The 25,567-nt window shown below is 37.8% G+C and overlaps 2 protein-coding genes across 17 annotated transcripts in view; both read right to left on the minus strand.

Annotated features, from left to right (window-relative positions):
• RBL2 (RB transcriptional corepressor like 2) overlaps positions 1 to 1,645 on the minus strand; it is a 65,345-nt gene extending 63,700 nt beyond the window's left edge. The window contains exon 1 of the mRNA XM_036276027.1: positions 1,318 to 1,645. Within this exon, the coding sequence (XP_036131920.1) occupies positions 1,318 to 1,557 (240 nt within the window). The 5' untranslated portion in view covers positions 1,558 to 1,645. The remainder of the gene's footprint in view (positions 1 to 1,317) is intronic.
• Positions 1,646 to 5,439: 3,794 nt separating this feature from the next.
• The window catches only part of CHD9 (chromodomain helicase DNA binding protein 9), a 139,422-nt gene continuing 119,294 nt past the window's right edge, over positions 5,440 to 25,567 (minus strand). For 7 of the 16 annotated variants that reach the window (XM_036275751.1, XM_036275748.1, XM_036275755.1 and 4 more), the window contains 6 exons: positions 25,176 to 25,353; positions 22,281 to 22,420; positions 21,486 to 21,707; positions 17,392 to 17,520; positions 14,015 to 14,119; positions 7,315 to 10,807 (listed from right to left, as the gene is read on the minus strand). In XM_036275751.1, coding sequence (XP_036131644.1) covers positions 9,929 to 10,807; positions 14,015 to 14,119; positions 17,392 to 17,520; positions 21,486 to 21,707; positions 22,281 to 22,420; positions 25,176 to 25,353 — 1,653 coding nt within the window. In that variant the 3' untranslated portion in view covers positions 7,315 to 9,928. Of the gene's footprint in view, positions 6,852 to 7,314; positions 10,808 to 14,014; positions 14,120 to 17,391; positions 17,521 to 21,485; positions 21,708 to 22,280; positions 22,421 to 25,163; positions 25,354 to 25,567 lie in introns of those variants that run through there. The other 9 variants (XM_036275744.1, XM_036275745.1, XM_036275750.1 and 6 more) reach the window with 3 other exon arrangements.

Consider the following 25,567-nt stretch of genomic DNA (forward strand, 5'->3'; position numbering starts at 1 on the left):
ACTACTGGGAATTAAACAGGAACATGGCCTGTTCAGCCAGATCACCTAAGTAGATGAAAGAATTTTGTAGCCTCTTACAGCACTGTCCATACGAATGCTTTATGTGCCCAAAACTATATATTATTACCTTATTTAACCTCCAGGACAACTCTGTGACTTAGGTACAAATATCTTAATTTTACATATCACAAAATTGAGTTTTGGGGTAGTTAAGTAAATTTTCCAAAGTCACCTAGATCTGTCAAGTGCTAAAGCCACTATTGTACTAGCTTTTCTTTTTTCCTGTACATATAACAATGGGGAGAAAGAACTGAATTAAAATCTTATTAAAGCAAAAATAACTAAAAAAATAACCTTAGTGGCACGTAGCCAAAAATACCCTAGTATAAATACCTTGGTAGGCCTTCCCATCCTGAGCCTACTTGCCCTACCCTTTCCACAACCTGTAAAACAACTTCAGAAAATCACGTGGCTTCCTGTTTAAAGGCTACACACACAGGCAACGAAACAGCTGATAAACAACCCAGACTTCCGTGTCACTTCCCATTGGCCCATAAAGGGGAGGGGCCTACGAGACTCGAGCCTCACTGGCTAGAAAGAGCATTTTTCTCATCTGCAGGCCCGGTCCGAAGAAGGGACACAACAGGCCTAAATCACAGCGACTATGAGTCCTGTGCAATGTCTGGGGTGGCCAAAAGGTGTTCAAGGTCGCCGCAGTCCTGCCTTCTAAGTGACCAAGGCGGGCGTGTGCAGTGTCCAGGTGGGCAGAGCAAGCCCGTTTCATTTGCACGGGGGGGAACTCCTCTCGTTCACACGTACGTAAACACAGCCCGAAAACGAACGCGTTTCTTCAAACGGATGCACTGCCTGGACAAAGGCAATCTGGGTCCGCAGAAAAGGCAATGGAGGAGAAACCCAGAAACCCTACACGCGGGTTAGTCACTGTGCGAACGCAGGCAAGTCCCTCCCCTCCTCCGTGCGGGCTCCCCACCGCACCTGTTCGTTCTGCCCACCACAGGCTGTAAATGCGGAATCACGACCCCAGCACGACCTCACCCTCGCGACGCTGCCTTAATGCAACAGGTGTTCCCCGTTCGGAACCCAAAAGGGAAGAGCAGCAAGACGGGGTTCGCCTCCAGAGCCACCAAGAGCTTTTCAAAACCCAGGTTTCCAGGACCAAGTGCGCAGATTCCCACCCCGGCGCTGTCGGAGGGTCTCGGCGGGGTGCCGGACCCGGGGTGAGAGGGGCCCCCCACCCCCGGCCGGCGTGACGACTAGGCCCGGGAAGCCCCTCGTCCCCACCCCCCGCGGGCGCACCTCCAGCGTGTAGCTCTCGCTCATGCTCCGGTAGCTGTCCCAGGCCTCGGCCCGCGCCGCCTCGTCCATGTTGAGGCGGCAGCAGAGCTCGTCGAACCGCTGCTGGGTCTGAGGGGTCTGCGACCGACCCGGCTGCGCGGCGTCCTCCACCTCCCCGTCGTCGTCCTCCTCCTCCTCCGAGCCTGCCGCCGCCGGAGGGGGTGGCGGGGGCGGCGGCGACTGGTCTCCTCCAGACGGCATAGCGCACCCCGGGACGGCCGGTCTTCAGGTGAGCAGAGGACTCCGGCCCGGAGCCATTCAAACCGCGAAGTGCCCGCCCGTCGGCCGCTTATACGGCTCCTGCGCCGCAGCCGACGGCACGTGATCTCACGTAGGCGGCGTGGTTCTGAGCAGGGCCTGCAGGGAAATGTAGTCCGGGCCGGGGGCTCACGATGGTCAAAAATCATTAAAAAAAAAAATCAGTGTCATCTCGACTGGGAGGAACTAAAAGCGGCTTCTCTGCATTTTAAGTATTTGCCCATCGTGAGACCATTCTGCAGGGATGGGCTGTTGAACAGAAAACATCCCAGAAACTTTGACCTGTGAAGGTTTCATATCCAAGCTGTCTCCAGAAAGAAGACTCATCCCCTCGGCGTCCTTATTTTAAAATAAAGACTAGCAAGGGCCTGTCTGCCAAAGTTCATGTTCGGCCTCGCTCCTAACTTCTAGTTTTTAACTAAATTTAAATTTTATTTGAACCTTTTAAATAATTACTGGAGTTTTTAAAAAGCAGTCATTTCTTCCACCGCCCCGACAGGGTCAATTTATGTTCACTGTGACATGTTTGCACTATGCTCAGGCACCCTACTGACTTGACTTTATTCCTTAGTATTTATTTTGCTTCCCCTTTTCCTGTGCATAGACTTGAATCCTTTTATTTTCAATCCTCTTTGGTTTATAGTGTACAACATTTTCGTGCTTGCAGAGCCGGAAGGCAATGTGAACTGAGGACAAGAAATACTGGGAAAAACCCCGAGTTTCAGGAAACTTGAGCGGGAGCCAGGAACATAGCTCAGGACGCCTGGAGGCAGAGAGGAGCTGGGGAAAGATAACAGGACGCCCAGGGACAATTTTGAGATGACAAAACCTTACACGTAAAACATGAGGTAAAATCCAGTCATTCGAGATGGAGTTGCATTCTTGGTGCTCTGAGATAAGGTGATCAAGGGCAAGAACAGAGGTCGAATACATCTGCTTTATAAGTATTTGTAAATACGTTTATAAGAAACTCCAGTGCTTTCCTTATTCTTAGGCTGGGAAATACTAAATTTTAGAAGAATGACATTGCTTATTTTGGACACCATCAACACTTTAGATGAAAATTATGAATTGTTTAGAGGTAAAATTCTGTTTACCATTTTTAGTAAAATTTAATGTAATTGAAGTAAAATTTATGATAATAAACCATCAAATGTTTTATAAAAATATGCTTTGCTTGGTAATACCAATATTTTTAAAAACAGTGGACACTAAATATCATAGTATTTGATACTATCATCCATTTTAAAGGTACATTTATAAAACTTTACTAGAAATTTTGTATCATTCCTGTTTCTCCTTTACCTCATTCCCATTCTACTATTCCATCAAAAGTGTATCCTACTATTTTGTGCTTGAAAGTCTGTTCTTGATCTTTCATATTTCCCCCTCATGAAAAATGTACAAATTAATTTTTAAGTATCCTTGTTTATTCTTTTTTTCCTTTTAATCCTCCCCCGAGAACATTTTTCCATTTTTTGTTCAGATAGAGTGGGAGAGAAAGAGAGAGAGAAACATCGACATGAAAGGGACACATCGAGTGGTTGCCACCCGCACAACCCAACCAGGGCCGGGGGGACAAACTGCAACCGAAGTATGTGCCCTTAGTGGGAACCGAACCCGGGTGTCTCTGGACCAAAGGTCGATGCTCTAACTGCTGAGCAAAACCGGCCAGGGCTACTTGTTTATTCTTTTGTCAGATTCATTGAGGTATAATTTGCACGCACTAAGTCATTTTTAAGTGTACAGTTCTAGGAATTTTGACAAATACAGTCATGTCCACTGCAATCAAGATACGGACCATTTCCATCACCCAAAGTTTCCTAGCGTCCCTTTGTAGTGATCCCTCCTCACACAGCCCCCAGCAAACACTGATCGGTTTTCTGTCCCCATAGTTCCCTATTTCCAAAATGTCAAATAAATGTAATCAGACATTATGTAGCTTTTGAATGGGCTTCTCTCAACTTAGCACAATGCCTTTCAGGTTCATTCAGGTTGTTGCATGTGTCAATCGTTTGTTCTTTATTTTTATTAATCTTCACCGGAGGATACTTTTTCCATTGATCTCCAGAGTGGAAGGGAGGGGGGTTGAGAGAGAGAGAGAGAGAGAGAGAGAGAGATGGATTCAAAAGACATGTCCATGGATTGGTTGCCTCCTGCCTCCTGCATGTGCCCTGTCAGGAGCGGGATCAAACCTGTAACCCTCAGGTTCAGGGGCCAATGCTCTAACCACTATGTATCGCTGGCCAGGGCTGTTCTTTAGTTTTATTGTTAAGTCATATCTATTGCATGAATGTCCCACCACTTACTTAACCATTCATCCAGGTTGTTTCAAGTTTTTGGTGATTATGAGAAAAGCTACTAATTTACTTGCATGTGTATGATTTTGTGTGACATAAATTTTCATATAATCCAGCAATTCCACCCCTGGATATTTATCCACAGGAAACAAAATCACTATCTTAACAAGATGCTTCCTCCTCTATATTGATGGCACCATTATTTACAATAGTAAAGATATGTAAACCTGCTCATCAACAGATGGATAAAGAAAAAATATACATATACACAATAGAATATTATTTAGCCATATAAATGGAAATTCTGCCATTTGTGACACGGATGCACCTTGAATACATTATATATATGTGAAATAATTCAAACAGAAAAATAAAAATACTGTATAATCTCATATGTGGAATCTAAAAATAAAAAACAACAGCCCTGGCCCTGGCCAGATTGGCTCAGCAGTTGAGCGTCAGCCTGCGGACCAGAGTCCCGGGTTCAGTTCCTGCTAGGGGCACATACCAAAAACAACAAAAAAAACCAGCCCTGGCTGGTGTGGCTCAATTGGTTAGAGAGGGTTGTCTGTGCACCAAAGGGTCTCGGATTAGATTCCCAGTCAGGGTGTGTGCAAGAGGCAAATGATCAATGTGTCTCTTTCACATCAATATTTCTCTCTCTCCCCCTTCCTCCATCTAAAAATAAATAAATAAAAAATAAGAGACAACAAACTCAGATACAGAGAACAGACTGGTGGTTGCCAGAGGCAGGAGACAGGGGAGTGAGGAGTGGTTTAGAGCGAAATAGGTGATGGTGGTCAAAAGGTACAAATTTCTCAACTTGTAAGTCCTGGGGATGTAATATACAGCATGGTGACTATAGTTGATGATGCTGTATTGTATATTTGAAAGTTGCAGAGAGAGTACATCTTAAAAATTCTCATCACAAAAAAATTTTGTGACTCTGTGGTAATGGATGTTAATTAAACTTAAGGTAATAACCTCACAATGTAGACATATATCAAATCATCGTTGTACACTTAAAATTAATACGTCAATTATCTCAATGAAAAAATCAACAGTGGTTATTAAGAGGTTTGTTTCTTGGGTTCTGATTATTCACTCACTCAGCCAGAGCGCCTGCCATCCAACCATTCAAATATTCAAATGTTTAGGCAGTGCCTATTGCATGGTATGTCAAGTACTTTGACAAGCACTGAGTATAGTAGTGAATGAGACAAGCAAGGTCTGCCCTCACTGAGCTAGCGATCTCATAGGTAAGAGACCTAGAACAAGTAATTGTCAAGTGTAAATATGAAAAAGATATTCAGGGAGCTATAGGAGTGCATCATAAGAGACCTTAAGCCTCTGTGTGTGTGTATGGTGGGCGGGGGGCTGAATAATTAGGTATTAAATAAATTATACTGCATCTATATATTAGAATGAGAAAGTCCTTAAAAATGTTTTTGAAGATTCTTTAATGACATGGAAAGATAATCATGATATAGTAAATGAAAAAAAGGTTACAAAATGATATGTACAGTATAACGCCATTCTTATTAAAATAATATATACTATGTATCTGCAAAGAAAAATGACCCAACAGTTAACAATTATCTGAGTGTACAGCATTATGGGGACTTTTGTTTACTTTGTGCTTTCCCTACTTCCCTTCCCCTCCCCCAGCTTTTCTGTAATATGCATGTCTTGCTTTTTACTAAGAAAAAGAATTTAAAAATTCATCAAGATGTTATTTTTTGCCTATTAATTTGGCAAATGTTATTTCAAAGGACAATACACAGTATTGGTAAGGATTTGGGGTAAATCAACATTCACAAAATGTACCCTGCTAATGGTAGTATAAGTTGCTACTAATGGCATCATTATAAACCTGGCAAATCAAAATCCTTAAAAACATAGGAAGTATTTTCACTTCTAGGGATTAAGAAAATCATTGGGGATAGATGCAAAAATGCATATATAAACCCAAATGTCTATTTTTAGGTACATGGTTAAATAAATTACATTGGTATGAGCCAATACTAAATCATTAAGAATATTAAAAATCACATTGCAGGATACTTATTGACATAGGTCAGTATATGAAGGGCTGAAGAGTAAATATTATGCCCCAGAAAATACTGATTTAATATGAAAATGTGTTAGTTTCCTAGGGCTACCATGACATATTACCACAAACTGGGTGGCTTAAAACAGAAACTTATTCTCTCAGTTTTGGAGGGTAGAAGTCCCAAACCAACGTGCTGACAAGGCTCGTCTTCCGGAGGCTCTGAAAGAGAATCTGTTCCGTGCCTCTTCCGGCTTCTGGCGGCTGCAGGCAACTCTTGGTGTTCCTTGGCTTGTAGCTGCATTGCTCCAATCTCTGCCTGTTGTCTCATAATCTTCTTCACTATGTCTCTCTGTGTCCTCACTACTTTTATGAGGATACGTCACTGGATTTAGGGCCCACCCTAATCTAGTATGATAGCATCTTAACTAATTACATCTCTCAAGACTATTTTCAAATAAGGTCACATTCTGAGGTTCTCGGTTGACATACATTTTTGTAGGACACTAATCAACCCACTACATGTATATAACATACATATAAAAAAAAATAGGAAATCTATACCAACAGTATTTTTATCTCGGAGTGGGTTTATGAATGACTTAAATATTTTTGTGTTTTTCTACACTTAAAAATAAATAGCTTATGTACTGGAGTTACATTTATGTAGGGTTTAAGTTTCTAAATTCATTGTATAAGGTGAAGATTACCTGTAGTCAAATATCACTCTTTTCTCTCCTACAGCTCACAAAATACAGAACACATAAGTTTATAGTGTGTATCTTCTCTCAAAAACATCCAACAGGCCAATTCTTCCTCCAGCATCGGAGCAGATTACTGGTCTTCTGGGTGAGCACTAGATGAAGTAGTTGGCTTGTATTTACATGCTATATTGTACGAAAAAAGAAAAAGAGGTTTTCTAAGCATAAAAGTATAGTTGAAAGTGTTCAAGTTAAATGAGTGTATAATGAGACTCCACTGTTTTACTTCAGTAATTAGAAGAAAAACAAAATTTTCACGTTTGCAACAAACACTATCAACAATGGCAATGAATTGAGAGTCATAAGATCATTTAAATAAATAATTACTGATTTCCAAACAAACCCCTTTAAAAGGTTAGGTATATCTGAGTCTTTCTGGATTATTTTTAAAGGTCCAGGGGAACAAATCTTAAGGAAATAATATTGTAAATATAATTATTGCCAAATTCTCTTTTAAAAATTCTTTCCAAGTAGACTTTCCTTTTAAAGATTTAGGCCTATGTCTGCTTTCATAACTCTGAAGATAAATTAGGTACATAAAATTCAATCATAAAAAGAAGTAGTGTCATGTACAGAGGCTGACATCGTGGGTAGTCAAAGAATATGTTTAATAAAAAATAATTAAACTTCCATTTGCTCTATAGAACATCATAGAAAGTAATTTAATAAATTACAAATGACTTTTTAAGACGTTTGCTCAACTACAGAAAGCAAATTCAGACTACACAAAACACAACTGGTAAATATTGCAAATGTCCAAAAGAAAAGTTGGACTAAGACTTGTATCATGAAACCTGAAACAAGGACTATAAATACAAGGCAATAACAGCTATAATTCTTTTAGTAACTACCAACACATACTTGGATATTCTTTCAACTGCAACTTTAGTATTATATAATTCTACTGATTTTTTTCCCCTATAACCCTTAACTTTATACAACCATACTTGCATGGTTTTTTTGTTTTTTTAAACCTGATAGCTGGATAACTTTCCCTCAATCAATAATAAATAGAAGTATCTTGAAACCCAAGAGATTGTTTAAAGTTAACATCAGCCTTAATACTTTTAAAACTGCAATTGCCTTATTACATAGAAAGGGAATCACTAAGATGTTAACCAAATTCATTTCAGCATTAATTAGGAAAATACTTTATCTCATTAATTTGATATAAATTAGATCTTAGTGACAAGATCTAGCCCCCCTCCCCTTTTTAATTGGGGAAAGAAAGGAATAAAGATCATGTAGGTAGAAGTAGAGTGAAGGAAGGGAGGTATGGATGGTGCTAAAATACTCCACCGGCAACCTAAGTTTACTGTGTTTTAAAACTTTGGCTATCTCATAGGTGTATTCTGGTTAAACGAAAGTGCAATACTGCAAAGGGAAGAGACTAAATATGTAATATATAATTTGCATGATGAAAAGTTACTACCCACTTCTCCTCAATGGGCATTATAGTTACTATTGCTAACACATTGCATAAAGAACTATCAATTCAAAGTACTACTTTGGAAAAATACAAAAATCAATACCATCCCAATGGAACTTACATAATTTTGTAAATACATATAACACTGTCTCTCTAATAAGGGGTTAGTTATTTTACATACAGAAACATAATTAACTGGTAAATGTCTCATAAAATCCAATATAATTGCTTAATTCATGACAAAGCAACAGAGTTCTATCATCAAAACTTACTGAAAATTATTTTTTCTGTGGAAGAGAAGTGGAGTACTTTTTTTTCCTTGCCTTTAAATGTATCCCCTTGCAAACTTTATCACTGACTTTTCAAATACCAGAAAAATGCTTACATGTATCACTCCTTAGGTTATAAACGGTACTTTACATCCAATTCAGTTCTTTGTTTTATATGTATATGCAGATGAACCTGGACCTCTACCTTGTCAGAATAATAGCAGCTTTAGAAAGAGAAATTTTATCACAAATCAAATATCAGACAAATTTTACATGGTAAATAAAGGGCTCTATGAAACTGATCAGAAGCCTTGGGCTTCATTTTGCGGTTTATAGGTATAATTCGTATATTTTTTTGAGATTATTCAAAGTGCATTTTCAAATGAGTGACTCAGTATATTTAATATAAACTGAACACTCAAAACTGATTCTGGGTAACATTTAGCCTGCTTACACCTAGAAGAAACTCAAGATGAATTTAGACTGTTTGCATATTACTTTACCACTATTATCTGTTAATTTTGGAATATTACCATAACGTAAAACACAAATAGGTATCTACACAAATAAAGCAAACAAACAATCTTTTTACATGAAGTATGCTGTGTTGAAAGTTCTTTTCAGTGGCATTTCATGAGTTTGCCTTTTCTGAACCCTGGAAGCGACATTACTCATCTGAGACATAAGTATTTCTAATCGGAGGCCAGACTTTGAAAAGTTAAAACTAAGTATGTCTAGGGTGCCAAAATCACATGACACAGGATTATTTTATGACTCAACTTCACTAATATCAGAATTAAGCTCAGCAAAAAGCAAGTCATATTTCTTGCCAGATTAACATGATATAGAGGATGTGTTTAAAAAACCCCTGAAAACAAGTATAGAATTAGAAACGAATGTAAACTTCCTAAACTAACTCAGCTGAGGTAACAGGTAGCCAGTTAAATTGGCTGACTGGGAAACTTATTTCTTCTTTCAAACACACTTGTACCTGAATTGGAAATATCAGCAGTGCATCAAAACACTAGAGCATTTTTATGCAATTAAAGCAATGAATGGTGGTGTAGATTCTACAGCTTTCATGACATTCATTAGCTGCCCAAATTATTGCTGAGTTTTGATCTGTAAATTATAGGTGTCAAGGAGGCTGTAAAACTATATTCAAATTAAATCAGTAATATGCATAAAGTATTCTGTGTTCACTGCAAATATATTAAATATACAACTCTTATTGAGCATAATTTTCATAAAATTAACCCCCAACAAAATTATAATGCCTTTTGTTGTAATTTTACACCTTTATGTATTTGATAATACATATGAGTTCAGAAACTTATGAATCTTAAGAAATATTACATGCAAAATGTCTCTGAAAGCAGTTTGCACTTCTAAACAAATAACTGAAATGTTCGGTCAGTAAGTTATGGATGCACTCCACACTGGGGTATTTACAATTAATTAAAGAAAAATTCAAAATCAGTTCATAATTTAAGCATAGCCTGGGATCAGTCTTCGTTACTAGAATCTGAATCCTCGGATGACGGCGATGTACTGTCAGATCCAGAGGAAGCATCGGCTTTCTCTGAACCCTCATCTGTGCTGTTTTCATTGAGAGGACTTGGTTCAGTTCCCCCTTTGTCTTCCTGATCGCTAACTCTGGAATCTTCTTCCTTTACTTCCACAGACTTAGATGAGCCTAAGTCACTGCTTTTGTTTTTCTGTACACCAAAAGTATTGGACTGGGACAAAGCTGGAATATGAAGATTAAGGCCTGGAGTGAGAAGCATCCCTGGATAAAGTATATTAGATAGTAACAGTGGGTTAAGAGCTAACGAGTTGGCAGCTGCAGCTGTATTTAATGCAGCAGTAGAGGATGTTGAAGGAGAACTTGACACAGAGTTTTCTCCACCATTCTCTGAATTTTGGCTCTCTGTCCTTTCTTTTTTTCCTTCTAGCTCCTTACAGTCATTTCCCTTTTTTTCTTCTGTTCCAGATTCTGTAGGCTTTGCTAGGAGTCCTCCCATGCCCAACAGATTTGGTAATCCAGTCATTCCTGACAGCAGCATGGGGAACATGGTGGCCACGTTTTTAGCTTCTCCTCCAGAAGAAAGGCCGGCAGGCATTCCCATCAGCCCTGCGGTTACTTGCAGTGACTGCAAGTTTTGTAGGTTTTGTTGTAAGGCCTGAAGAGTTGTGAGATCCATACCTGGAAGTAATCCATTGGCTAACAAAGGACTGCCTGCGACACTGGTGGCAGTGGAAGCCGCCGCTGCTGTTGTGGCCTTCACAATTCCACTTTTCGGCCGTCTCCCGCGCCTGCTTACTTCCTCTCTCACAACAGGACCAGTGAGAATACGTTCAAACATACTTTCTGGAAGAAATCCCTGAAAAAATAATCATAAATAATAGGTATATTAAAATCAATAGCTATTACATTGTGATACAAGTAACATTTTAAAAATAATTATTAATAAACTTAGTCTGTATGATATTAACAATCAATTATGCAAGAGATATCCTAATTTCATATTATTTTAAGTAATGGCTTGAAACATTTCTTCTACCTCTTGTTTTATCATAAGAGAGCAGAAAGAGGCTTCTAGCCTTTGTCCATATTGGCAGGCATTCGTTTATAAAATAGTCCTAAAAAATGGAAAGTCCAAATAAATTTTTTCATGAGGTTACTCCTTCACCCTTACATGTTTTATATCAGCAAATGTTCTAGAAGACTAAAGTGCTTCTCTTCTAATCTGGAAGAACAATAAGGATGGGACAGAGGAAGGAAGCAGGAGGTTAAGATTAAAATGAAATGTTGCAAATGAATCTTTTGACTATCACTTTGGGAATAAGGGATATAGCCAAACTGAAAAAGATACTCAACAGGGAGAAAAAAAATACTTGGCTCAGAACTGCAGCAACACCTGCAGACTGGGAAGGGTCAAGTCCACAACAATGGAGAACCATCTATACTACTTTCTTACTCTCTTGTAATTTACGCAGACTCAAAACTCCTAGAAGTTTTAGTGCCTCTAGACCAGCATTGTCCAAAAGAAAGACAATGTAAGTCACATAAATAATTTAAAATTTTTTAGTAGCAACATTAAAAGATAAAATAGAAAAAGGTGACAATAATTTTAGTAATATAGTGTATTTAATGTAATATAAGCAAAATATTACCAGTTGAATATGTAATCTGTGAAAATTACATGATATATTTTATCTTCTTTTTTTCCAAACCAAGTCTTCAAAATTCAAAGCCAGTGTTTTATACTTACAACACATCTTAATTCAGAGTAGCCATATTCCAAGTGCTTCATAGCCACATAGGCCTTGAAGCTACCATTTGTGACAGGTCAGCTCTAGATAGTGGTTTAAAAGACTTATGGTATTGTTTTAAAAAAATTAAAAAAAAAAAAAATTTTTTTAAAATTTTTTTCCTTTAGTGATTTTTTAGAGAGAGGGGAAGTGAAAGGGAGCGAGAGATAGAAACATCGATGAGAGAGAACATCGACTGACCGCCTCCCACATTCTCCCCACTGGGGGTCAGGCCCACAGTCTGGGCATGTGTCCTGGCCGGGAATCGAACCGGCAGCCTCTTGATGCATGGTCCAATGGTCAACCACTGAACCACACCAGCAGGATAAAACAATTTTTTTTCTTTATTGATTTTAGAGAGAGAGGAAGTGAACGGGAGAGAGAGAGAGAGAGAAACATGGATGAGAGAGAACATCTATTGGCCGCCTCCCACATGCTCCCCACAGGGGATTGGGCCCACAACCTGGGCATGTGTCCTGACCGGGAATCGAACCAGCAACCTCTTGGTGCATGGGTTGACACTCAACCACTAACCCACACCAGTTAGACTGTTTTAAAATTTTATTTTTAATGGAACACCGTATTTGTTCTCTTCACATAAGCATTAGGCTCCACTGCAGAAAGTAAGCCAACAAAAATAAGCAAAGAAAAAAAAAATCTCATCCATCCCTCCTGGTTTTGCTCAGTGGTTAGAGTGTAGGCCCTTGGACCAGGTTCGATTCCGGTCAACAGCACATACCTGGTTGCAGTTTCGTCCCTGGCCCTGGTCGGGGTCATGTGGGAGGCAGCCATTTGATATTTTCTCTCATGTCAATGTTCCTTATTCTTTCTCTTTCCCTCTCCCACCTCCCCACTCTATCTGAAGATAAATGGGAAAAAAGTATCCTCGGGTGAGGATTAAAAAAAAATCCATTAACTTCACCATTCAGAGATAACCACTGGTAATGTTTCAGGATGTATGCTTCCATTTTTCTTTTGTACATATACACAAATTCTATAATTCTCCCCACCTCCTTTTCTAAAATAAAATAGAATCATACTTAACATAGTTTTATAGCCTGCATTTTTCATAGGGACATGTGCAGAAATAATAGCTACTATTCATTCAGCATTTACCTCTTGGTTAAGCTTCACTATTTTAAGAGCTAAATGACTATTGCATTTAACATACTGTGAATTTTCTCTGCCTTGTCATTAGATGTTCTTCCAAGATACAATTTTCCAAATAGTTGCATGTTTTCTAACATATGGGCAAAGCATTAGCATATACCCAACTTTTTAATACTATACTATGACAAATATCCTTCTATGTATTTCTTTCCTCACATCTGTGATTGATTATTCTTTGTGGCATTATTCAAATAGTATTAGAGGTGAAAATAAAAACAGACCAGTATATATTGATTCTGCATTCTAATTCAACAAGCATCTGAAAAATTTGTCAACATGTTCTACAAAATAAAAATTGTGAATTAAGCCTGGCCACTTTGGCTTAGCAGTTAGAGCGTCAGGCTGAGGACCAAAGAGTTGTGGGTTCAATTCTGGTCAAGGGTATGTAACCTTGGTTGCAGTTCAGTCCCCAGCCCTGGTCGGAGTCGTGCAGGAGGCAACCAATTGATGTGTCTCTCTCACATTTATGTTTCTCTGTGTGTCTCTCTCTCCCTCCCTCCTACTCTATCTGAAGATAAATGGAAAAAATATCCTCGGGTGAAGATTAAAAAAAAAAAAAAATTGTTAACTAAAAAGCACTGTCACATATTCCAAGAATATTTTGTGATTCTAATGTAAATTCAACCTGAGATATAATTTAAAAAATTTTTTAGCCCTGGCTGGTTTGGTTCAGTGCTTAGAATGTTGGCCCCGGGCCAATGAGTCACAGGTTCAATTCTGGTCAAGGGCACATACCTTGGTTGTGGTTTGTCCTAGGCCCTGGTTGGGTTGTGCAGAAGGCAACCAGTCGATATGGCTCTATCACATTTATGTTTCTCTATGTATCTCTCTCTCCCTCCCTCCCACTCTATCTGATGATAAACAGAAAAATATCCTCGGGTGAGAAATAAAAAAAAAAATTTATATATTTTTATTGCTTTGTAAAGAGGAAGGAAGAATTTGAAACATCAATCAGCAGCACCTCCTGCACGCCCCCTAGTGGGGAATTGAGCCCATGGAATGACCCTCAATCCACTGAGCAACAACATACAGGACAATCTGAGATATAATTAAATGGCAGCAAATTTTTTTAATGATATCTGAGTGAGTGTTTACAAAATACTTACAGATTGCTTAACGACATCTCCCCATTCAGGAGCAACTCCATATTCTGAATTTTCTTTCAGGAATCTACATAAATCTTTTAAAGGAGGAGCAAATGCACCTCCAACCTATAAACAAAAAGACTGTTAGACACGTAAAACACTATTAAATATAGAGATATGTTTTGCTTTTATTCAGAGTTTATTTCTTTAAAACATGTATTCTTTGAACCTTTGACAATTTTTATTATATTAAAAAGGACCACCACAACTCATAAGGACTATTAAAATACAATTCAGGGGTTAGCAAAAGTAGGTTTACAGTTGTTCGCATGGAAAATAATACAATAGTTAATAAATAATAATATAAGAATAAACTGTTCTATGTACTCACAACTAAACCTACTTATGCCAACCCTACTAATACGGAAATGTAAATTTTTAATGTTTTAAGTAGAGTAACTAGAACAATAAAATAACTACCATTTACTTTGCATTTACTATGCTGGACAGGCAGTATAGCCTAGTTAAGAGTGAATTTAAGCCAATCAATAAATCTCTGAGCCCCACTTTTCTTATCTATAAAATGGGGATAACACTTCTCCTATAGGGTTTTATGAAAATAAAATGCTACAATTCAAGTGCTATAGCATAGAGTCTCTGGCAAATAATAAATATATGTTACTATTATTATTATTATTTTTTTTAATATCTTTTTTTTTTTTTTATCCTCACCCGAGGACATTTTTTGATATTTTGTTCAGATAGAGTGGGAGGGGAGAGAGAGAGAGAGAGAGAAACATCGACGTGAAAGGGACACATCGAGTGGTCGCCACCCACACGACCCAACCAGGGCCAGAGACAAACTGCAACCGAAGTACATGCCCTTAGCGGGAACCGAACCCGGGTCTCTCTGGACCGCAGGCCGACGCTATAACCACTGAGCCAAACTGGCCAGGGCTTGTTACTATTATTATTATATGCAAAGTATTGTGCTAAGGACTCTAAGTATATAATTTATTTTAGTTCTCACTACATCCTGTCAAGATAGTATTGTTTCTATTTTTCAAAGGAAGGAACTAAGTTTCATAGAAGTTATATGCTGCCTAAAGCTAGTTAGTAAATGTTAGGGTCAGGTTTCAAACACAAGTCTCAAAAACTCATGCTCTCATTTATTATGTAAACTGACACCCTAAAAGTATAAAAATATACATATCCTTTGTTTATGGAAAGTGATATAACCAAGTAATTATAAGTAAATTTGAAAAAAATGAAAAACTACATAATTAGTATAAAATGAAAACAAAATATTTTGCAATTTAAATTATTTGGACCTACCAATTTAATATTATTTTGGAGTCTAGATATTCCTTGAGTAATTCCTTCTTCCACACCTCTTTGAATAAACACATACCATGACTTGATAGGATATATACAGGGTTTAATGTGGCCAGTTATAATACCTGTAAGTATTCGTATCTAGTATTTCCTATTGTCACTAGTCTCTGTAGTTTCTGTTCCCTTCTTTTTATTATCTCCTTCATTAAGCTGCAATTTAAACTGGAGGCCCTCTGGGTGGTTTATGGGGAATTTGGCAGATAGATTCTTTTCCTTAGTGACTCATGAATCCTGAAGCCTGTACACTATAGACACTCAGGAAAATAAAGAACTCTATAAAATTAAGGGAAACGAATAGGCCCCTTATCAGGTTACCACATAAAAAATAAAATTTTGACTGCTCAATATTAAACATAACAAGTAAAAATACAAAATTATTTTATTTCCTTAAAACTAGTTAAAACAAATTTATTCATACCTAGTAATGCTAATTTTCATTATGAGATAAAGTGCAAAGATTTATAACACAATCTATGCAAGCATGAAATGAAGTAAAATGCTACTAAAATGTCACCTTGTTCCTTCCCTAATACATTTAAGACATCACTTAAAAGTACTAACAAAAACTGAATAAGCTCTCTCTACAAAAGTGGAGAAAAAATTAGTATTAATTTTAATGAGTTGGTGCATATAATGATATTAAAACTGTCATTTAAAAAATAGTATTCTTCCAATTTCAATATTTCTGAGAAATTAAAATAATTTTCTGTGTTTTTATAGTAGTAGTGAGGTCACTTAATCCAGAGCAAAAGAGAACTAGAAAACTAACAGGAGCTATATTAGGTAATTTAATTTGTGAGTGAAGGAACTCAATGAGAAATTTGCTGTTTTTCTTTCTTATTTTTTTATTCTTTCTTATTTTGTTGCTTGATCATCAGAATAAAAATATCAAAGCTATACACTTGAAAAAGGGAACCACAGCCCTGGCCAGTTTGGCTCAGCGATTGGAGCGTTGGCCTGTGGTCCCAAGAGAACTGGGTTCGGTTCCCGCTGGGGGCGTGTACCTCAGTTGCGGTTTGTCCCCGGCCCTGGTTGGTCGTGCAGGTGGCAGCCACTCGATGTGTCCCTTTCGCGTCGATGTTTCTCTCTCTCTTCCCCTCCCACTCTTTCTGAACAAAGAATGGAAAAGTGTCCTCAGGTGAGGATTAAAAAAAAGGAAGAAAAAAAAAGAAAAAGGGAACCACAGTGTTGTATCATTTATTTTGTGAGGTAAAAGAGACACATGCCAATCCAAACATAAAAGAGAAACAATTTGGGGAGCCACATTTGGTTCAGAAATAGACTCTGAAAAAGCCTGACTCTCTTCATTCAATCAATTCACCTAGATAAGCACAGGGTACCATACTCTCTCTATACACTACCTTTGTTCAAGACATTTTATTTCATCTATCAGAAAATTAGGTAATATGCTGATTTTGATAGACAAGGACTTTACAGCATCTGATGGAAAGCTACAGTGATAAACCTAAATCTAATCACAGCTATGATGAGAGTGTTGTTCCATTTCATCAAGATTCCTCAACCTTCGCACTACAGACATTTTGGAATCATGGTATGGAAGGTTGTCCTATGTACTGTATTACGTTTATCAGCATCCTTGGTCTCTACCAACTAGAGGACAATAGCATCCTTCCCCTGCCCTTTCCCCCACCGCCCCAACACCCACCTCCCTACTCCCAAGTTGTAGCTAAAGAAAATGTCTCCAGACATTACCAAATGCCATGGAAGACAAAATTACCCCCTGCAGAGAACCACTGCCTTAGATGTAGTACTCTCATGCAGTGTCAATGCTTAGGCATAGGTATGTAAAGTGCCTTATTTCATTCAAGAGCTTAATCAAAGATATGAAATTACACTGTAAAATTACAGTCCATGCTTTTTCCCACAAGTCTCCTAGGTTTAGCCCGTTTCAAGATCTGTTAGAAAATATTGCATGATGAATAGTGTTTTAGGTATCTCTTAGATAATGAATCCATATAAAAGAACAATAAATATGTAAATACCTTTCTAGCGTTTCTTCTGTTAATCAGCTGAACACGTTCTTCCCCAGTGAGACTATTAACATCTAGTTTATTGGGGTTTCTGCAACGATGCCTTTTTTGTTTGGGCCTCCCTTCATGGAGCTGCATTCTCTAAAACAAAGAGACACAGAAAAAGCCTTAAAAACCTTCATTTGTGCAAACAGTACAAATAAGCTGATTAATCCAGTAATAATTAAGATATATCACATGTTATAAAATATGTATATCATCAGTATTTCATATTGAAGAATTTACCTATTAAACTTTAAAAGTATGTAACCTTTAAATATGTTTATACTTAATATAACAAAAATAGAAAATAAGACTTTAAAAATTACTGCACAAATCTTTTCCTCCAATGATAATTTTTAATATTATTTTAGCTCATCTTAATGATAATACATAATAATCATTCTGGATGAAAGTAGGCTCCTGACATGAGGACATTGCTAGTTCCTTCTTTAAACCACTATATTCCTAGAATGCTGTTTGAAGGAGTTAATAATGCTGGGACAGCTTCCTCTAAATTGTATAGTTCTTTACTTCTGATAAATTTTACCTGAAACATCAGATTTTCTTGGATTCTGACTCAATCTATGTATCTGGTAGTTGGGCTAGTGGCTTTCATTTCTCTTCATCTCGCGGACAGACTTTCTTATCTCCTCACATCACTGACAAAGCAGGGCTTGATGTCTGTAGCTACTTCCAACCATTCAGAACATTCCGAGACTAATGCTCAGACTCTTCAGCACGGCATACCAGTCCCATCACAGCCAGGGCCTAATCCAGTCACTAATACCCCACAGATTCTCTCTAAAAATTTGAAATACCAGTCTTGTCACTGTTTTATAAATATGCCTTATACTCCTATCCTTGGTTTAACTCTTCTGAACTGTTTTTATGATGTCTAGAATACTCTCCTCTTGTGATAACCAGGTCAGATGCCCATCAGTCATATGTCAACTCTATTTTCCTTCTATCTTTCCCCAGATACTTTACTCTGCCTTCGCAAAGTAATTATTCCTTTGTCTGTTCCCATGGCATTTTATAAATAACTGTTACAGTATATATACCAAGTTAAAAGTTAGTTATAGATATATTACAATAGCGCATGTCATGCAAGAAATCGTTCATGTAAAGTATCTTAGGAAAATTAAACTATTATTTCATATTCCTTACTGTAATAAATGTTGCTTTTATTTTTTTATTTATTTTTGCATTTATTTTTAGATAGAGCAGGAGGGAGAGAGGAAGGAAGAGAGAGAGACACATCAAAGTGACAGAGACACATGGATTGGTTGCCACCCACACGACCCCAACTAGGGCCGGGAACAAACTGCAACCGAGGTATGTGCCCTTAGTGGGAACCAAACTCGGAACTCTCTGGTCCATGGGCCAATGCTCTAACCGCTGAGCAAAACCGGCCAGGGCTAAATGTTGCTTGTAAAGTGTTATTAAACCCAGAGACATAGAAGTTGGGTAAAGACAGACAAACCTCAGAAGAGGAGGTTGGGGCAGAGAGAGGGAAGAGATCAACTTCGGAACTTAAAGGCATGTACGCATAACCAATGAACACAGACAAGAAAGCTGGGGATGGGGTGGGGGGATTGGGAGGAGGGTTTCAATGGGGGGAAAAGGAGAAACACCTGTAACAAAAATAACAGCCACATTGATAAAAAAATAAAAGTACAGGGTGGACCCAGAGACATGGGAAGTAGGGCACAGAGTGACAATCCTCAGAAGAGAGGATGGGAGGGGGACAGAAGAGATAAACCACAGAACTTACATGCATGTACGCATTTTTTTTTTTTTATCCTCACCCGAGGACATTTTTCGATATTTTGTTCAGATAGAGTGGGAGGGAGAGAGAGAGAGAGAGAAACATCCAAGTGAAAGCGACACATCGAGTGGTTGCCACCCACATGACCCAACCAGGGCCGGGGACAAACTGCAACCAAGGTACGTGCCCTTAGCGGAAGCCGAACCCGGGTCTCTCCGGACTGCAGGCCGACGCTCTAACCGCTGAGCCAAACCGGCCAGGGCGCATGTACGCATTTTTGATGGATATGGACAACAAAGCTGGGGACGGGGTCGGGGGATGGGGAGGAGGGTGTCAATGGGGAAAAAAGGAGAAACATCTGTAACAAAAATAAATTAATTTAAAAAAAAAAAGAAATAAATTTAAAGTTATATAAAACATGATATAAAGTTTACTTGCAGTGAAAAATAATAAATGAATATAATTTGAAACAATAAAGATTCCTTTGTAGTGATAAGAGAAAGGTATGAGAATACTTTAAAATAGCAATTAGCACACTGGCCAGTTTTGCTCAATGGTTAGAGCATCAGCCCACGGACCAGAGAGACCAGGGCTCAGTTTCTGCTAAGGGCATGTACCTCAGTTGCAGTCTGTCCCCTGCACAGGTTGGGGCTGTGTGGGTGGCAACCAGTCGATGTGTCACTGATGTTTCTCTCTCTCTCTTCCTCCCTCTCTCCCTACCGCTCTATCTGAGGATAAATGCAAAAATGTCCTCGGGTGGGGATAAAAAAAATAAAAAATTAATAAAATAGCAACTAGCACACAACAGTTACTCAATACAAATTTACTGGCGGAATAAATGAATATTATTTTGTAACCTGTTAAGAACAATGTTAAACTAACAATTATTATTTTTAGAATTGCAATGTTTATTCCATGACTGCCCATCTGAGTAGTGAAAACCCGTCCCCTCAGAATTACACATAATTGCCTTATTTGGCTTTTTTTCTTAATCAAAAGGAATTAAATAAAAGTTCAAGAATTGGTGGTAATCTCTGAGAAAACTAGCGATATGACAGGAGTTCAAACACTAAGCCTGAGGGTCTCTGTTTTAGATTAGTGGGTCATTAATTTCATGGTATCAGTGATAGCAATGTAAAATACTGAACTGAATACATTTCACAGATACAAATGTATTAAAATATATATTACAGATACAGTCCCACTCTAGGCATTGAAGCTTTTGTATTTCCTTTTCATTAAAAAAAAAGGCAATTAATGCTCTTCTGTTAATTAAATAATAATCATTCTACATTTATATAATACCTTTTAGACTTCAGAAGATTTTCATTTTTTAATCACTGACTCAATATTTACTGGGAGCTAGATACTATTTTATGTATCAGGAATTATGTGCAAAATTCTTGGGATACAAAGGTCAATAGGACATAGTCCTTAAGAGGCTCACAGGGTAGTAGACAGTTTTATTAGGTTATCCACTTAACATTCAAATGGAGGCAGACGGAACTCTCCTACTATAAGTTTTACTCTTTACCTTATAAAGTACAGAGAAGTGTCAAGGAAGGTGGATACAAAATATGGTACATCAGCATCTGACAATAAAGTATTGCAAAATAAAATAATAGATTTCTATGAGAAAAGCCAAATGCTCGTAAGATAGTGAGTATCATTTCAGAGGAAAAGGAAAAAGGAAATGAAATATAATGATTCTCATCTTTGACTGATGTAACCAATTGTGCATCTGGAGAGACAGAAGCTGTATTCTTATAACTTGAGGAAGAACTTAAGAGTAGTGATTTAGATACTGAATTTAAGACTTATTAGCTATGTGGCCTTAGATAATTTGCTTGAAATTTCTTTCTTTATAATACAGTTATCACAATGCCATTCTGATCAAGTTGTTGTGTTAAATGAGATAATGCATGTTAAGTGCTAAATGTAATGACAGGCATACAACAAAGTCTCAATGCATGTTGACCATGACCATTATTATTATTTTAAAATAAGCTCCTTGAGGGAAAGGGTTGAAAGTTTTACACCTCTACAGCCACACTGGGTCTAACACAGTACTCTGTATTATCAAAGGTGATTTTTCTTGTTAAACACTTGTTTAATGTGGAATGGCAAAAAAGGAAAATGACACTACTTTACCGTGGGGAAGGTCATAATAATTTTTTCCCAAAGTCTTGGGCAGAACACATATTTAATATAAGTGGGTGAGAATTTAAGCTTCATTATCATAGGTTCAATAAATCATAGAAATAAGATATACCAAGATTTGTAAAGGATCACCTACAGGAATAAAAGCTCCTAAATCTTCCACATAACCTGGGTGCTCCTTAAGCCATTTTTCCAAATCCTTTCTCTTCGGTGCATCATCGCCTGCAAGTCTTGTTCCATCTTTAAGGTGAATAACTGGAACTGGACTTTCAGTATCAGGAACTCCTTGAGGCTGAGGATAGGGAAGTGCTGGGTTGATCCCTGGAGTAATCTGTGAGGTGGTTAAGCCCATAGTAACCTGGAGAAAAATACCAAATGAAAGTAAAAATTTTTTTGGGTTAATCCTCACGTGAGGATCCTTTTCCACTGACTTTTAGAGTGTAAGGGAAAGAGGGAAACATCGATGTGAGAGAGACACATCAACTGGTTGCCTCCTGCACGATCTGGACCCAGGGCTGGGGATTCAACTTGCAACCCAGGTATATGCCCTTGACTGGGAATCGAAACCGTGACCCTTCGGTCCGTGGCTGATGCTCTAACAATTGAGCCAAACTGGCCAGGGGTCAAATGAAAATTTTATTTCCATGTTTTATCATTCTCATTTTGTTATAATAAAGGAATTCTTTTTGAATTGAAAAAAAGAAGAAAAATAAATAAAATTGTTGTTTAGTCTGCAAAATCTTTCAAATTTAAGATTTTCATGAATCTTGGCCAGTGTTGAATTCTACTGAGATACAATCTAAAACTGTGTAGTGTACTTCTAATTTCTAAATTATTATCCACAAAACATTCACCAAACAGAAATATATATATTTACATCAGTTTAATTTTTGCACAAGGATCAGTAGTTTTTAAGTATGGTTTTACTTACATGATTAGGTGGTTTATTTCTGTTAAAAAAGAGGATGTCAACACCTTCCACATTCTTCCTCCTTCCCCGCCTTTTTTTGACTATAGGCTGGTTGTCTAATATAACTCCATTGGCACCAAGGGTAGACTGAATGGAAGTACCTAATCAAATTAAAAATGCAAAATAATGATAAGAATTTTAAACATATTAAAAGTAATCACTTTTCTAAATATATGAAAGTATTAGTTCCAGTTTAAATGTCTTAATCAAGCAAATCTTAAAGACTAAAAACACCACTGATACGTCATTTAAAAACCTGGCAAATTGTGCCCTGTCCGGTTTGGCCCAGCGGTTAGAGCGTTGGCCTGTGGACCATAGAGTCTTGGGTTTAGTTCCCGCTAAGGGCACGTATCTCAGTTGCAGTTTGTCCCTGGCCCAGTTGGGGTTGTGTGGGTGGCAGCCACTCAATGTGTCTCTCCGTATTGATGTTTCTCTCTCTCTCTTTCCCCCTTTCTCCCTCCCGCTATATCTGAAGATAAATGCAGAAAATGTCCTCGGGCGAGGATAAAAAAAATCCCAAAACTTGGCGAATTGTAATTTGGGACTCTTTCAACTTTTTTTTTTTTTTTTTATCCTCACCCGAGGATATTTTTCCATTTTTTGAACAGATACAGTGGGAGGGAGAGAGAGGAAGGGAGAGAGAGAGAGAAACATCAATGTGAAGGGACACATTGAGTGGCTGCCACCCGCACGATCAACCAGGGCCGGGGACAAACTGCAACCGAAGTACGTGCCCTTAGCGGGAACCGAACCCAGGTCTCTCCGGACTGCAGGCCGACGCTCTAACCGCTGAGCCAAACCGGCCAGGGCTCTTTCAACTTTTGATTTACTTACTTAATTTTCCTCTCAGATAGTCACTTATCTTCTCTTTTACAAGGAAAAGCATGCCTTTGTCATGTACAAGATAAACCCTTCCCTTTTCTTTGAACCCATTTATTCCTACCTTTTCTAGAAGCTTGTTTTATAATTTATCTTTGCTTTCTTGTCTCAAAATGTATTGTTCTACATTAGATTTTTCTCAATTTAAAAACATGGCTTAACTCTAAAAAATAAAAACTAAACTTCTTTCAGCCTTTCCATAATTTCTAAAATGTTTAAAAGGTTTGTCTCTGTTGTGTTCCTCTCTATCACAATGAACTCATTCCTGAATTTCCCATCGTCCATTCTGCCCCAGCCTACTTAAGGTATTTTCTTTAAGATCACCATTGTTTAGTTACCAAATTAAACTGACTTTCTCATTCTTCATTTCAGTAGGCACTTGATAAAATAAAGAAATGTTTGAAAGACATATAAATGAAATAGTTCCACGCATTCAGTCATCCCCCCCCCCAAAATTGATCAGATAGCTATGTACACGGTACTATGATGGTTCAAAAAAGAGTGAGACACAGTTCCTTTCCTTAAAGAGTACTATACAATCTAGAGCACTTTTAGGAAAAGAAAATATTATTAAGCATGAGATATTTGTTTTGGAACCTTATAGAAGTCACTTACTTTCAAAAAGGTGCCTTAATTCATATAGTACAGAATAACTAATTGCAATGATTAAAAATCATTTTTATATATAAAAGCTTTCACTATGTCCACATAGTGAATTTTATTATAATCAGATTAACAGAGTATGATATAATTTGAAAATTCTTTCACTATAGTACATTTTAGATGTAATAATAGACTTTTTTAAAGTACCACTTTTATTTTATTTTATTTTAAAATTTTCTTTCTGTATTGATTTTTAGAGAGAAAGGGAGAGGGAGAGAGACAGAACCATTGATGGGAGAGAACATTGACTGGCCGCCTCCTGCATGCCCCATACTGGGGATGTGGCCCACAACCGGGGCATGTACCCTGACCACCGGGGCGTGTACCCTGACCAGGAATTGAACCAAAGACCTCTTGGAGCATGGGTCAACGCTCAACCATTGAGCCACACCAGCCGGGCTTAAAGTACCACTTTTAAAAATACTATTCTGTTTTGTAAGAACTCTCATGGCTTACTCTTCTAATATTAATTAAATGTCTTATCTCAATCCCTATTCCTGCATGATGACCAACCCCAATCCCTCTCCAGCTCAGTTTATAATGTTTGCCCATAATCTAGATTCACTTTTCCTAAGCAGGCTCTGATCTTATATAAATACCTCTCTAGTATCAATCTTGTTTCTGCAAGTATTCCACAAGAATAAAAGATTTTCTGCCCGGCCTGTGTGGCTCAGTGGCTGAGCGTCAACCCATGCACCAAAAGGTCACCAGTTCGATTCCTAGTCAGGGCATGTGCCCAGGTGGTGGGCCAAATCCCCAGTGGGGGACATGCTAGAGGTGACCAATCGATGTTCTCTCTCATCAATGTTTTTCTCTCTCTCTCCCTCTCCCGTTCTCTCTCTAAAAACCAATAAAGGAAAAAAATAAATAAATAAAGAATAAAAGATTTTCTTTCAGGGATTAGTCTTAAACTATTCTTGTATCTTGTGGCTACCTGAACTACACTGTATTGAAAATATTTCTAAAACCTTTAACTTCCTCTAACGAACACCATTACTTTGTGTTTTTCTTTAAATTCATAATATGTTTTCATATTGAAATGCTATTTGAACTTTTATCTGAATAAAGCTACTTGATAAAATGTTATTTTCATCCAAATATATAAGCTCCCAAAACTACTCTGAACTCTATGTTTTAAAATGTTACATTAAAAGTTCCAATATTTATTTATATTGAAAATTGTATTGATTACAGACCTTAAGAGGGGTTCCAATATTAAAGGACAAATAAACTTTTATTACAAGAGCAGATAAAAGAGGCTTTGAAAATGATAGAAAAGCTTTGTGCTAAGGCAGCTATTACCATAACATTCACCTGACACTGGCGTGGATTTTGGAACACTGGTGAGGCTAGTCTCAGAGGCACCCTGGAGCTCCCGAAGCCGAGAAAGGTGCTGCTGCTGCTGCTGCTGCCCCAGAACACAGTCTTCACTGTCAGATGGTCTTTTTTGAGCAAATCCTTGCTTCTGAAATGTCAGCTTCAAACCACCTTCCTGGGAAATAATCACCATTATGAAGTAAGGAAAAATCTAAAAAATCTCATTGCAGGATAATTAAGAGTAATATTTTACTTAGAATAAGTAAAGTAATAACCCTGAAACATTAAGTTCTCTTTTGCTCATAAATCAATGGAAGAAAACATGAAATCCATGTCTACCTTAAATGAAAAAATAAAATCCAGGTACTACATACACTTTTATGAGCAAG

The sequence above is a fragment of the Molossus molossus genome, unplaced genomic scaffold, assembly GCF_014108415.1.
Source record: "Molossus molossus isolate mMolMol1 unplaced genomic scaffold, mMolMol1.p scaffold_m16_p_21, whole genome shotgun sequence".
NCBI lineage: Eukaryota > Metazoa > Chordata > Mammalia > Chiroptera > Molossidae > Molossus > Molossus molossus.